The following is a 12,728-nucleotide window of genomic DNA, read 5'->3' as shown; positions in this document are numbered from 1 at the left end:
AGAGACTGTCTTTCCTCAGCCAATTAAAAGCCACTACATAACAAACTCCCAGTTTCCTCCAGTGGACTTTTTATTTGTAACAGTGCCTCCTACCTTCCCGTTGGCCTCTATAAGAGAAAATCCTTTGTTTTACTTGACTTGCATGTGGTTGGCCATAGTTGCATATCCACGATGGCAGTTCTTTGCAGCTCTCAAATAAACCCCTGGTTCTGCTGGAAAAAATCTGGTTGTTTTCTTGTTTTAGGTTAACAGAATCATTACTTTTGAAATCTTTCACCTGCTCCACTTTCTATTTTTTCCCACAGCACTTATCATATTCTGATACATTACATAATCTATGTTTCAATTTGCATACTTCTTACTATCTGTCTGCCCCAGCTACAGTGCAAGCTCCATGAAGGTGGGATCTTTGATCTGGTCGCTAATGGATTCCAGGAAACTAGAAGATACCTGGTAAAGTTGCTCAATAAATATTAGTTGAATAAAGGGCTCTAGAAAGCTATGAGAGTTCTGGAAGGTTGATAAGGATCTGCAATATCTTGAAGATTCCAGGACGAAGTATGAGCCACTCATAGGACTGCCTTGGCTCCTTCCTGCATCCCTTTGAGACTAACATCCCCACTGAAAAATGCAAAAGCCACACCCCTGACTTACATGGGAGGGTGAGAGGTGGTATTCTTCACAAAGGTCCATGGTTCTGCAGGCTGTGGTGGAGCAAACCTCAAGGATCCAAGAGGAGGCTTGGCAAAAGGGACTCCCAGGAAAACGGCCACAGGCTGAGCAAATCCTTTTAAGCTGACATGTTTCCCCAGGACTCTGCCCTGAGCGGTGTCCACGACAGGCGATGAAGGCGGCTGCCCTGCTGGACATCGGGAGGAAGTGAGGCCTCGTCAGTGGTGATGGTGACCTGGAGTCTGCGTGGATTTTGTTACCTTTCTCACGTGATCTTTAATGTCCTCTCAACTCTCTAAGCCTCAGTTTCTTCTTATATAAGAGAGGGTGAAGCTAACTGTCCTTCCTAACTCACAGGGATATCTGAAGGAATGAATTGCAATTGGAGGTGTAACAGCATCACATCAGACACAAATGCATGAAGAAGAGCTGCTGGGAATGAAGATGGCATTCAGTCTCCACACTTAGGAGCCTCTGGAGTCAACCACCCACTGGATCCCAGCCGTGAGCTGCACGTTGGATGAGAGGATGAGCAAGAGGCGGCTGCTCTTCTCAGACATCTGACCTTACGTGGAGAATGAGCACACGCATACCTGACCCTCCTGTGGGGACAAGTGGTCCCTGTCCTGGGAGAATTACTGATTAAGGTCCCATAGGAGACAGAAGAGGGAGCGAGGCCCTCTGATTGCTGGCTTCATGGAAGCAGTGACCTCGCATCTGGGACTTGCAGTGGTGGAACAGTGACACCGGGAGGTGGAAGAGAGGGTATAAAGGTATAAAGAGAGACGAGATTGTGCAGAGGGGAGGCTCTGAGACAGCAAAGCACAACGCCTGCCCGAGGAAGAGCGATGGGTCTTCCTCGTGACTCCAGGAAGAGTCATGGGGGTGGAGCATGATCCTGGAAGGTTCAAGGCTGGGAGAGTCCCAAATACCAGGCCAACCATTCTGGCTTTTTTAGGGGGTAAGAGCAACAGAGAACTGTCCTGGAGTAAGAGAGAGACAATCAGCTTGAAGAGGCTCCTTCCGATGACTCTGAGCAGGGTCATCACAGGGAGCGAGACTTGGGGTCACGTTCCGTCTGTCCCATTCCCGTGAGCAGGCGGTTTTTTCTCACTGAGCTCAAATGTGTCTCCTGCACTTGCCAGGTCAGGCCTGGTCCTTCCTGCTTGGGGACATCCTGCACTTTCATGAGGCAGGTGGTCTTAGTAGGACCCCTGTTCATGCTTGTCCCTCAAGTCCTCTCTTGTATATCTTCAACACCTGCATCCTAACAGGAAATGATTTCCAGGTTCTCTCCCTCCCAATTGTTCCCCTTTAGATACAGACGAAAGGCCAACCTCTCTCTCAAAGTGTGTGGCCAGAACAGAGAAGAATAACCCAGATCTGGTTTATGGACACATCGAAAGACAGCCTTCAAGAGAGATGAAGTGGACAGACGCCTGACTGGCAAGAGTGAAAATGTGGGTGTTGGGTTGAGAGGCACAGGCAATGGTGGTGACAGCAGAGGTTGACACTTGGTTACGTGTTTGTGCATAGAGCACTCACTAGGTACCACGTGGGGACCCTAATCAGAAAAACCTGGCTAGGGAGACACCATTATGTCCATTTTAGAGATGAGGTAACCGAGGAAATGGAGGAAGCCAGTACGGCCTTTCTAAAGGTGGTAATTGTATGGACCTGCCCGGGTAAACCAGCTGTAAGGGGATAATCAGCTTCTAATGTGCTTCTTAGTCAGTGCTTCCCCTTGGTTCTGGGCCTCTCACAGTGTCACAGAGCCAGGAGGAAGACAAAACCCAGTGGAGGCTGGGCTGTCAGAGCACTGATGGCCAGAGCACTGGCTCTGGACTCAGGAGACAGAGAGAATTCACAATGTGATTTTCCAGCTGACCTTGGCATGTACATTTCCCTCCCTGAACCTCAGTTTTTCCATCTATAAAATGGTGCAGATGCATCTGAGGTCCCTTGCTACGTTCTTGTCTTAACCATGTCCTCTATGTTCTGTATTCTTATGCTTTGACACCTGCAGCCTTGCTGATTCTGGGGGGACTGCCCTTCCCAGAGTTAACCAATCCCTGGAGATAGGAACAAGCTTCCCCTTCCAGCCTGCTGTAGCCTGAACCCCAATTCCCTTCTTAGTCAGGCCCTCTATTGAGTAACTATCACCCTGCCCCAATCATTCCATTGCAAAATACCTGAAAACTGTGCATACCCCCTAAGCTGCTGACATTTCTACCTTGGAACTCCCAAACCTGCTTATCCTGTCTCACCTCTGTCTTTGCCATCAGCGACCAAGATAAAGGCCTTAATCCCAATTTCTTTTTATTGCCTCTGCCTAGAGACATACCCCTGTCTTCATAACCTGCACCACCATGGTAAGGCCATGCCCTCTTCTTCAGGGAAATGTGTCTTAATCATCTTTTCAGTGGCAGTTGGCTCCTTAGCCTGTGGCTGCTGCTGCTGCTAAGTCGCTTCAGTCGTGTCCGACTCTGTGCGACCCCATAGACGGCAGCCCACCAGGCTCCCCCGTCCCTGGGATTCTCCAGGCAAGAACACTGGAGTAGGTTGCCATTTCCTTCTCCAATGCATGAAAGTGAAAAGTGAAAGTGAAGTCGCTCAGTCGTGTCTGACTCTTAGCGACCCCATGGACTGCAGCCCACCAAGCTCCTCCGTCGATGGGCTTTTCCAGGCAAGCGTACTGGAGTGGGGTGCCATTGCCTTCTCCGGCTCCTTACCCTACTTGCCAATATAGGTAGATGTAAGAGACGTGGGTTCAACCGCTGGGTTGGGAAGATCCCCCGGAGTAGGAAATGGCAACCCACTCCAGAAGTCTTGCCTGGAGAATCCCATGAACAGAGGAGCCAGGAGGGCTACAGTCTATAGCGTTTCACAGAGTCTGACACGACTGAAGGGACTTAGACACACACTCCTGATCTGTGGGCTCCAGGATAGCCCAAACTTTCTGTTAATACACTGTCTTTAAAAACAACTCCTTTATCTCTTTTTTCACTTTCTCTATTTCAGGCACTCTTTAGAAGCAACAGCCCATTTCCAACTCACAACAGCCCACTGAGGTAGATACAGTTGTCACCCCCATTTTCGAAATGCAAAACCAAGGCCCAGAAAAGGGACATAACTTGTCTAAGAACACACAGCTACTAAGTGCTGAGCCGCGACGGCAACCCACACTGCTGTCTCCAGAGCCGGTATTAATATTCTCGTAAAGGCTTCCTGGGTGGCTCAGTGGAAAGATTCCACCTGCAGTGCAGGAGACGTGGGTTCCATCCCTGGGTGCAGAAGATCCCCTGAAGAAGGAAACGGCAAGGCATTCCAATATTCTTCCCTCGGAAATCCCATAGAGAGATGAGCCTGGCGGGCTGAATGGGGTCTCAAAAGAGTCAGACAGGACTTAGCCAAAAAAAAACAAAGACCCCTTCCAGGATTCTGGTAAGGTCCTGCTCCATATCTGCATTAACAATCAAGAGGGAAAGACATGGAGGAGCTCACCAAAGTCCTCGGAGGGATGTGGGAGGTGAGCTCGTTGGCTTCCTCTGCAGTGGTGGCCCGCAGCCGAGTCTAGGGTGTGCTCCGTCCCCTGCGTCTCCTGCTGCGAAACACGGGCTGGGCTACACCATCCAAGTTCACAGAGCCCGTGCTGCTGCAGAGCCTGGCCTGTCACTACTTTGTCCCATGCTCATCTCCTCCCCCATGTTCCCCAAAAGGATTTCCAAAGAAGCCCTGGCTATCTGCATTCAGGAGGACTCACCCCAAGCTGTGAAAGTAGAGATGGAGGTCAGAACCAGCGCAAAGAGCCACATCGTGGAAAGACAGCTGCTCCTGTGTCCACAGGTCTCTGCCCTGCTCAGAGGGCTGTTTCACTCTGGGACCAAAGCTCCCTCCGCAAGCTCCCACTCCAGCAGCTCAATAACAGAAAAACTGGCCTCCCTTCCTTGAGGGTGGTTGGGGCGTGTGAGCCACGCCCACCAAGACTTTGCCCTCTTTTAAATCAAGAACCCAGACCTACTTCTCTAATTACAGGTAGCCACAGACACTTCAATTTGTTTCCTAAGTGCGTCTCCCTTCCTGGACTCTAAGCTTAGTGCTCTGTGAGATTCCCAGGGCAGGAACAAGCAGACAGAGGCGTTCAGACAAGGGGAGCCTTTGGTCTGGGGCCCTCAGAACAACTGGATAACTTGTAGAGCGACACCCAGCCCCATAGCCACCCAGCTAGAGAATTAAGGGGCTTATTTCAGAGCTCCATGTTCTTATTTTGGAAGCATCTTGAAATTTATCCAGTCACCCTTCTGATGCCCAGATTAAGTTTACAGTGTTCCTGCCAAGTGACTCAGCCTCCTGCTGCACAGCTCCAACGATCTTTGGAGGGAATGTTATTACAGTAAAGGGACTCCACCACTCCATCATCTTGGGCTGTGATTATTCATTCATCCATCCATCCCTCCACCCTTCCTTCCATTTATCATTATTTCATTTATGCATTCATTCTCCAAACATTTACCAAATGCCTGGCTCTATGCTAAGTGTTTTTCATCTTTCCAGGTGGCACTAGTGGCAAAGAACCCACCTGCTAGAGAGGGAGATGCCAGTTTGATCACTGGGTCGGGAAATCCCCTGGAGGAGGGCATGGCCACTGACTCCAGTATTCTGGCATGGAGAATCCCATCAACAGAGGAGCCTCGGCAGGCTACAGTCCATAAGGTCTCAAAGAGTCAGACACGACTGAAGCGACTTACCATGCATGCCAAGTATTATGGAGACAAAGATAAATCTAAGACATGGTCCATCTCCTGGAGGAATCACCATATAATAGATAAGACAGAGGCAGGGAGAGGTGATAGGGGGTTGCAATGCAGTGTGGCAGCAACAAAATAGAGGGATGCAGAGTGCTCTGAGCACACCTGTGACCGTGCTCTTATCTTCTAGGGGAAAGAGGAAGATGCTCAAAGCCCATCTAATAGAATCATTATATGTCCAGTAAATGGGACATTCTCTAAGTACACTCTGGTATAGCCGGCTAAGGCAACACTGTTCTTTCATTCAATCTAGTGATGTACACCTCTGTTTCTTAACAGGGAAAGGCAGTCATGATCTATTGTTAAGGGGAAAAACACCTATAATACAGTAATGACTGCATTAGGATATTGTTTGGTAGTTCCTCAAAAATCACACACAGGGACTTCCCTGCTGTCCAGTGGCTAAGACTCCACTGCGGGTGGAATGGGTTTGATCCTTGGTCACGGAACTAAGATCCTGTATGCCATGTGGTGTGGCAAAAATTTTTTTCTAAAATATTGAACTCAGAGTCATCATATTACCCAGCAATTCCACTCCATATGTCCCAGCAAAAACTTGTACACAAGTAGCAGCGATTTATAAGGGCCAAAGTAGAAAAAATCAAATGTCCAGGAACTGATGAACGGACAAATGAAATAATATCTGTCTGTACAATGCAGTATTATTGAGCCATAAAAAAAAATGAAGTACTGGTACATGCTAAAGAGGGATGAACCTTGAAAATATTGCATATTGTGCTAATGAAAGAAGCCAGATATGAAAGGACAGATATTGTATGATTCTATTTATATGAAATGTCCAGATTAAGCAAATCCGTAGAGCAAGAAAGTAGTACAAAGGTTGCTGAGTGCCTGGGGTTTGGGGGGCAGGGAATGATGTGTGAGTGCTACTGGGTAGAGGCTTCTCTTTGAGGTGATGTCCTGGGATTATATAGTGGTGATGGTTGCACAACTCTGAGTATACTGAAAAACCACTGAACTGTAAGCCTTAAAAAGGTGAATTCTGAACTTCCCTGGAGGTCCAATAGTTAAGGCTCCATGCTTGCTATGCAGCGGGTGTGGGCTCAACTGCTGGTGGGAGAATTAAGATCTCACATGTCACATGGTGTGGCCAAAAATGAAGAAAACAAATGTTTAAAAAGATTTATTTTCTGGTGTGTGGATTATCTTTCACTAATGAGATATTTTAATAATCTAGTCTTCCTGAAGGCTCAGTGGGTAAGGAATCCTCCTGCACTACAAAAGACACAGGAGACACGGATATGATCTCTGGTTCCGGAAGATCCCCTGGAGGAGGAAATGGCAACCCACTCCAGTATTCTTGCCTGAGAAATCTGTGGACAGAGGAGCCTGGAGGGAAATACTTTACAAATGCCCCACTGTGAGACCAAACATGCCTGAGATGCTGTGCTTGGCATCCCCAGAGGGAACATCAGTCTTGGCTTGGCCAGTTCCAGTGACAAGACACCCGTTTTCCCTGAGAGCTCCTTGTGCTGACTTGGCTCTGATTCTTTGAAAGCTCCTCCCTAAGTCAGGCTGGAGTCCACCCTTCCTTGAAAATTCAGCCCTTTGCTACCTGAAAGTCACAAAGTGATTTAGATTTGGAGGGACTTTCCAGTCTCTTTTCTAGCAAAAGCAAGTGTACCTGAGACTTGGTTCCAGATAGAGAACTTCATACCTTCCTCTGCAGGGTGATGGCTTTTCTGCAGTTTGAAGGGCCTGGTGCTTGTGTGCTAAGTGGCTTCAGTCCTGCAACTCTGTGGACTGTAGCCTGTCAGGGTCCTATGTGCTAAGTGCTGCTGCTGCTGCTAAATCGCTTCAGTCGTGTCCGACTCTGTGCGACCCCATAGACTGGTAATCAATTCCGGTGTTTCGCCCCCTGGCGGTTGCCGGAGGGACTCGCTATTTGATGTTCAAGAAAAAGGGGAGTCACGTGGCTCAGAAGTCAGGTCTCAGATTGCCTACAGGCGCTCTTTGTGAAGAGCCAGCCTGTGCTGAGTGCATGGGTTGGGGGTCAGGCATCCTTGTTCACAGGCACCTTGTCACTTCCTGACAGAGGCAAGTTACTGATACACTCTGGAATTCCATTTCCTCTTTCCTATAAAGAAGATAATAAGACTTCACTTGGGGGTTCAGTGGTAAAGAATCCTCCTGCCAATGCAGGAGACATGGGTGGGATCCTTGATCTGGGAAGATCCCACATGCCACGGAGCATCCAAGCCTGTGAGCCACAACTCTTGAGCCTGTTCTCCCCCACAAGAGAAACCACTGCAATGAAAAGCCTGCACATTGTAACTAGAGAAAGCACATACTCAGCAATGAAGGCCCAGAACAGCCAAATATAAATAAATAAACAAATAATTTAAAAGATGACATTTCTATGTGGGGGAATAAATGAGACAGTGGCTTGATTCCTAGCACAGGCTACCTGAACAGTGTCCATTATGATCTCTCTATCCACACTGCCATTAATGCAGCTCCCAATAAGCCCCTGGAGAAAGGCTCATTGGTTTGCAACCATGCTTAGGGTGAGGCCACAGACAGATAGGAACTTTGCTTATCCAGTGTCCCTAGGGCCTGTGCATGTCTTTCAATAAGCCCCACAGAATAAGTCACTGTACCATCATTTGAGCAAACTCAATGGACCTGCATGGTCTGGAGTGACTGCTAGTACTGACAAGTAAAGCAACTTGCCTAAGGTCACATAGCCCATAGTCAGAGGGCTGAATCTAAACCACGCTGTCTCATTGCCTGGCCTTGCCATGCTGTGTTGATGATGGTGCCACTGGATGCTGACCCTGCCTCTCCTTATTCAGAGCTGTGAGGGTGCTCAGAGACAGTCCAGTTGTGCTCCTGGCTGGAGAGACGGGAGGATGAGGCCAGAGAGCTCACCAAGTATGCAGAGGGTTCTGACAGCCACCTCAGTGCTTCCCCCCAGGTGTTCATGTCCTCACCTGTCCTGGGATGACATAGTGGGGGTTATCTTGTGGGGGGTGAGGGTAGGAGGCTGCAGTCAGCATGCAAGAGTGTCAGTCCAACCTGTGTCACTTAGTCACATAACCTCTCTGTGCCTCAGTCATCTCTGCTCTAAAGCACAAAATAATAGTGTCTGGCTCTTAGGATGAAAGAATGTAATATATGTGCAGACTGACATAATATGTTTAGTGAGTATCTATAATGTCAGCTATTTATTTACTATTATTATTAACATAGGAGCCATTTTCCTCCTTCCAGACAATCAAGTGGGGACAGGAGGCTTAGCTCTGGGTTCTGTGTCATCCACATCAACCCTGTGAGCATGTGACCAGTTCCTCTGAGAGGGCTGCCCTCCATTCAGGAAAAGAGGCATTGACCCTGGAGATAGAAGGCCATGAACAATGCAGTGTGGATCCTCCTAACAGATACTGAAGGATCCTGCCCTTTCTGCTGTCACCTGCCTCAGGGTTTCCTTACCATTTTCTTTTGAATGATTCTTACATACATTATATGAAATTAATATACATTTTCTTACATATATGGAAAAAAAAACCCTTGACCACTAGTGAAAAAGAGAATCAGTAGGTAACCAGAACATCATATATACATTTCTTTTCTTTCTCACATGTGACTCCCAGGATTGAGCCTTACACAGTGAGAAGTGCTGAAGACATAGTTCTGGGCTAAAGAGAAGCTTTCTCACTTTCCACGAGGAAGTGGGGAAAAAAAAAAAAATACAGAAGTAGGGCATTCCCTCCCAGCACCATCAGCCTGCCTGAGTAGCCTCCTTGTACTGTGCACAGTTTTGCCTTTGAGAAAGGCCATCCTAACTAGTATTTCCCTCAGGGTTGCTGTGAGAATTCAAAGAGCAAAAGCAATTAACAAGGCTTGGTACAGACTCCAGGGTGTGTACTGGAGTCTGACAGGGTAATACCCACTGGTCTTTCTTATTGAATGCCAGGTCTGCCTGTCTCCAGGGGGGTATCCTATAGGGAACCTGCATGCTGGAGTGGAAAGGCCCCGTTACAGTTGAGGGAAGCCGCTGGAAAACTGAGGCAAAGGGGCGCCTGGAGAAACGCGCCATTGTCTCTTCAGGAAAGGAAAACGGAAGTGAGGACCAGAGGCCTAAGGAAATGTGGGTCTTGGAGCAGTTACAGGAGACGTTACAGGAAAACCGCTGCGAAAGGACCGTTGTGGAGACCGAGGCAGGCCATGCCTGGGGACCCCGGGGAAGGGGAAATGGTGGCAAGGGTCACCTTCACCTTGGGTCTGGGGCACCACTCCCCGGCCTCAGCCGAGCGGGACACCAGCGAGCTGGAGGCGGGGGTGGTTCACTGGCTCCAGGCAAGGGCAACCAGGAGGCCGGCGGCGCGGGGTCTGTGGCTGGGAAGCCGCGAGGACACAGTAGCCCTGTTCCTAGACGCCCGGGAACAAGTGGCTGCTCACGTGGCGAACACGGGGACGGGCGGCCGGGGAGGCTGGGACAGCGCTTACCGCTGGGCACAAGGGCCCTGGGCTCAGCCGGTACCCAAGTGGAGCCGCGCGCTCCGCGCGCTCGGCCCGGACGCTGCGGCGGGGCGGGCGCAGGGGGCGGGGCCTCTGCGGCGGCCCCTCCCCTCCGAACGCGGGACTGGCTCTGGGCTCCAAGGCCTCCCACAGGACCAGTGGGTCTGCTTCACCACTGCTTTGGACCTTGGACCTCGCCTTTTCTCTTGATGGACCCCAAGTGCTCCTGCCCCACTGGTGAGGGACCCCTGGAATTGAGCCCTACTGATGTCTGCTTCTCAGGCACAGGACGTGACAGAGGGTCCCTAGGGTTGCAGAAGGGAGTGTGTGGAGTTTGATCGCAGAGGGACCCCTGTCACTTGCTTCTCCAGGAATGTCTTCCTAGCCCGGCTCCTAAGAGCATTTCAGGCGCCCTTGGCCTCCATTCTAAATCTCAGGGCACGGAGGCTCCAGACTGTACCTCTTGTCCTCACCCAAGGGATCAGGGGACAGCTAGACTGGGACCCAGTGCTGGGGGGAGACCTTGGAGCTGCCGCGCCTTGATGGCAGGAGGGGGCGTAGTGCCTCTTGGGGTTCAGGACATAGACCTGACCCCCAGCCCAGTCAACCTGGGCTGGGTCTGGAGCCTGGGACCAAGGGGATTTACTTTCCTGGGACCTGGAGCAAGGAGCTGGGGTTTCTCTATCTGCCTGAGTGGGCTGGGAGCTCCAGCGCTGATGCTGACCCAGGAGGAGGGGGAGGGGGCCCTGCTGATGTCTGCGGTGGCTCCTCCTTCCCCCCTACCCACTGCTGGCCTTTCCCACCCGGGCAGGCAGCTCCTGCACCTGCAAGGCCTGCAGATGGCCCTCCTGCAAGAAGAGTGAGTGCGGGCCCTCCTCTGGGAACGCGGGGTCTGGGCTGAGTCCGAGGAGGGACCTGGAGCTCAGCAGGTGGGAGCAGGACACTGACCAGACTTCCTGGCACCTGCCTCACCAGGAACAAATTACCAATCATGAGATGACATGGTGCCCGGTAGGGGTGAGGCCGAGGATGTTGCACTCGGCCATCATGAGTGCCCGTCCCACCTATGTCCCTGCCAGGTGACATCACCTCTCTGCTCAGTCTCCTCCTCTGTGACAGGTACAGCAATAGCTCCTGATTATTTTAGAATTTAACTTTAGGCAACAAACTTAAGAATTTAATAAGACTGAAGTATTTAAGAGATGGACAGTCTTAGAATGCACACACTGAGCAACCAAACTATCAGATATTCTTATCATATTACAGGAGATATTTTTCAACGTCCAAACCAATAACCCAGGGCTGCTGTTCATGGCTGTGTGTCCTGTGTCATCCTCAAAAACTACGTGTGATTGTGCCATTGTCCAGAGAGGGCTATCATCTTTTCCACAAAGGAGGAGCTGGCAGTAGTGATGTAAAGCCACAGTCGAGGCTGTCCCTGTTCTCCTGAGAGATGCAGGAGGATACCTACATTCCTGCTATCACTTGTACTAGGATTTTACCGAACACTTTCTATCTCTATACAAAATTTTAAAATTTTCCTTTCACTCAGCTACAATAGGTCTTACCCAGGGCCCCAAGGGAAGTGGGTATGCTGGTCTTTCAGTGGTTTGGGGATGTTATTTTTTAAGGGAGAAGTGTCTGAGCAGGGCTTCAATCCTGCATTCCTGAGGCAGGTTTTCACTGATCTTACTACCTGCTGGGCATCCCTGGTGGCTCAGTGGCAAAGAACCCACCTGCCGATGCAGAAGACAAGGCTTTAATCCCTGGGTCAGGAAGATCCTCTGGGGAAGGCAATGGCAACCCACTCCAGTATTCTTGCCTGAAAAGCCTCACGGACAGAGGAGCCTGGGGGGCTATAGTCCATGGACTCACGAAGAGTCGGACATGACTTGCAGACTGAACAGAAGCAACTGTCACCAGTATTTCTCATGGGTCCCTGATAGAGGTCCAGAGAAGGGCCTGCCGTCAGTGTAAACTCCCCTGTGGGTTAGTGGCTCCTGAGGATTGTATACTCTGATACTCACCACAGTTGGCCTCTAGCCTCGATTCACGTTTTAGAGTCACTGTACTTACACACACAGTGACTCCATCTTCCACCTGTCAGCAGACAGTCAGCCAGTGTTCATGTCCCATCTCTCTTCCACAGTGCCCGTCTTCCTTCAGACTTCAGGGTAATTGCCCTGCAACCTCTTTGAATGAATCAGAAATAGTCATGAAACTGGGAATAATCTGGATTTTTCCTGCAGAAATGGTGGCCGTAACATTCTTAGAGACTTCTACATCCCAGGAGAAGCCAGAAATCACCCCAGGCATTCTGAAAGACAGTTTTCAGGTGACACTTCAGGGACTCCCTCCAAGGTGGTCACTGCTTGGCCCTGATGTGGTCCAGGCCGCAGAGAGGGTTCATATGAGTTGTTGGAAGAGATGGCCCCAGGGAGGGGCCTAGAGGACAATACATAAGTTGAAGAAAGCATTATAGACCTGTGGGAGGGCCAGTAAGGGCCAGGCAGCCATGCCACATGTCGCCATGCCCCGTCCCCCTCTTTCCCACTCCAGGACATCCTCAGTCTGTGTCGCCTTCATCTCTACAGGCAGCTCCGCATGGAGGAGGGGGACACAGCACTCTGGTCCCCCACATCCTCTCATTGGAGTTGTGGATGGCCCAGAGGCGTGGAGCGGATGCAGCAGCCCCCTCAGCACCTCCCAGGGCCCAGCCCGCTCCACTCTGCACGTCCAGAGATCAAGCCAGAATGGCCAGAGCAC

General features: G+C 50.3%; 1 protein-coding gene across 5 annotated transcripts in view; it reads right to left on the bottom strand.

The window, feature by feature from the left end:
- The window catches only part of LOC147353251 (liver carboxylesterase-like), a 37,724-nt gene extending 27,697 nt beyond the window's left edge, over positions 1 to 10,027 (bottom strand). Inside the window, exons 1-2 of one of the 5 annotated variants that reach the window (XM_086350723.1) lie at positions 9,951 to 10,027; positions 655 to 862 (exon numbers count right to left, since the gene is read on the bottom strand). In XM_086350723.1, coding sequence (XP_086206849.1) covers positions 655 to 656 — 2 coding nt within the window. In that variant the 5' untranslated portion in view covers positions 657 to 862; positions 9,951 to 10,027. Of the gene's footprint in view, positions 1 to 93; positions 224 to 654; positions 863 to 4,435; positions 4,593 to 9,950 lie in introns of those variants that run through there. The other 4 variants (XM_086350724.1, XM_086350721.1, XM_086350722.1 and 1 more) reach the window with 4 other exon arrangements.
- Between the last annotated feature and the right edge of the window lie 2,701 nt (positions 10,028 to 12,728).

This window comes from Bos grunniens, chromosome 18, assembly GCF_055505025.1.
Source record: "Bos grunniens cultivar Pamir isolate PY7600 chromosome 18, Bosgru_T2T1.0, whole genome shotgun sequence".
NCBI lineage: Eukaryota > Metazoa > Chordata > Mammalia > Artiodactyla > Bovidae > Bos > Bos grunniens.
Note: the sequence above shows the minus strand (reverse complement) of the source record. Positions and strands in the feature narration are given on the sequence as shown.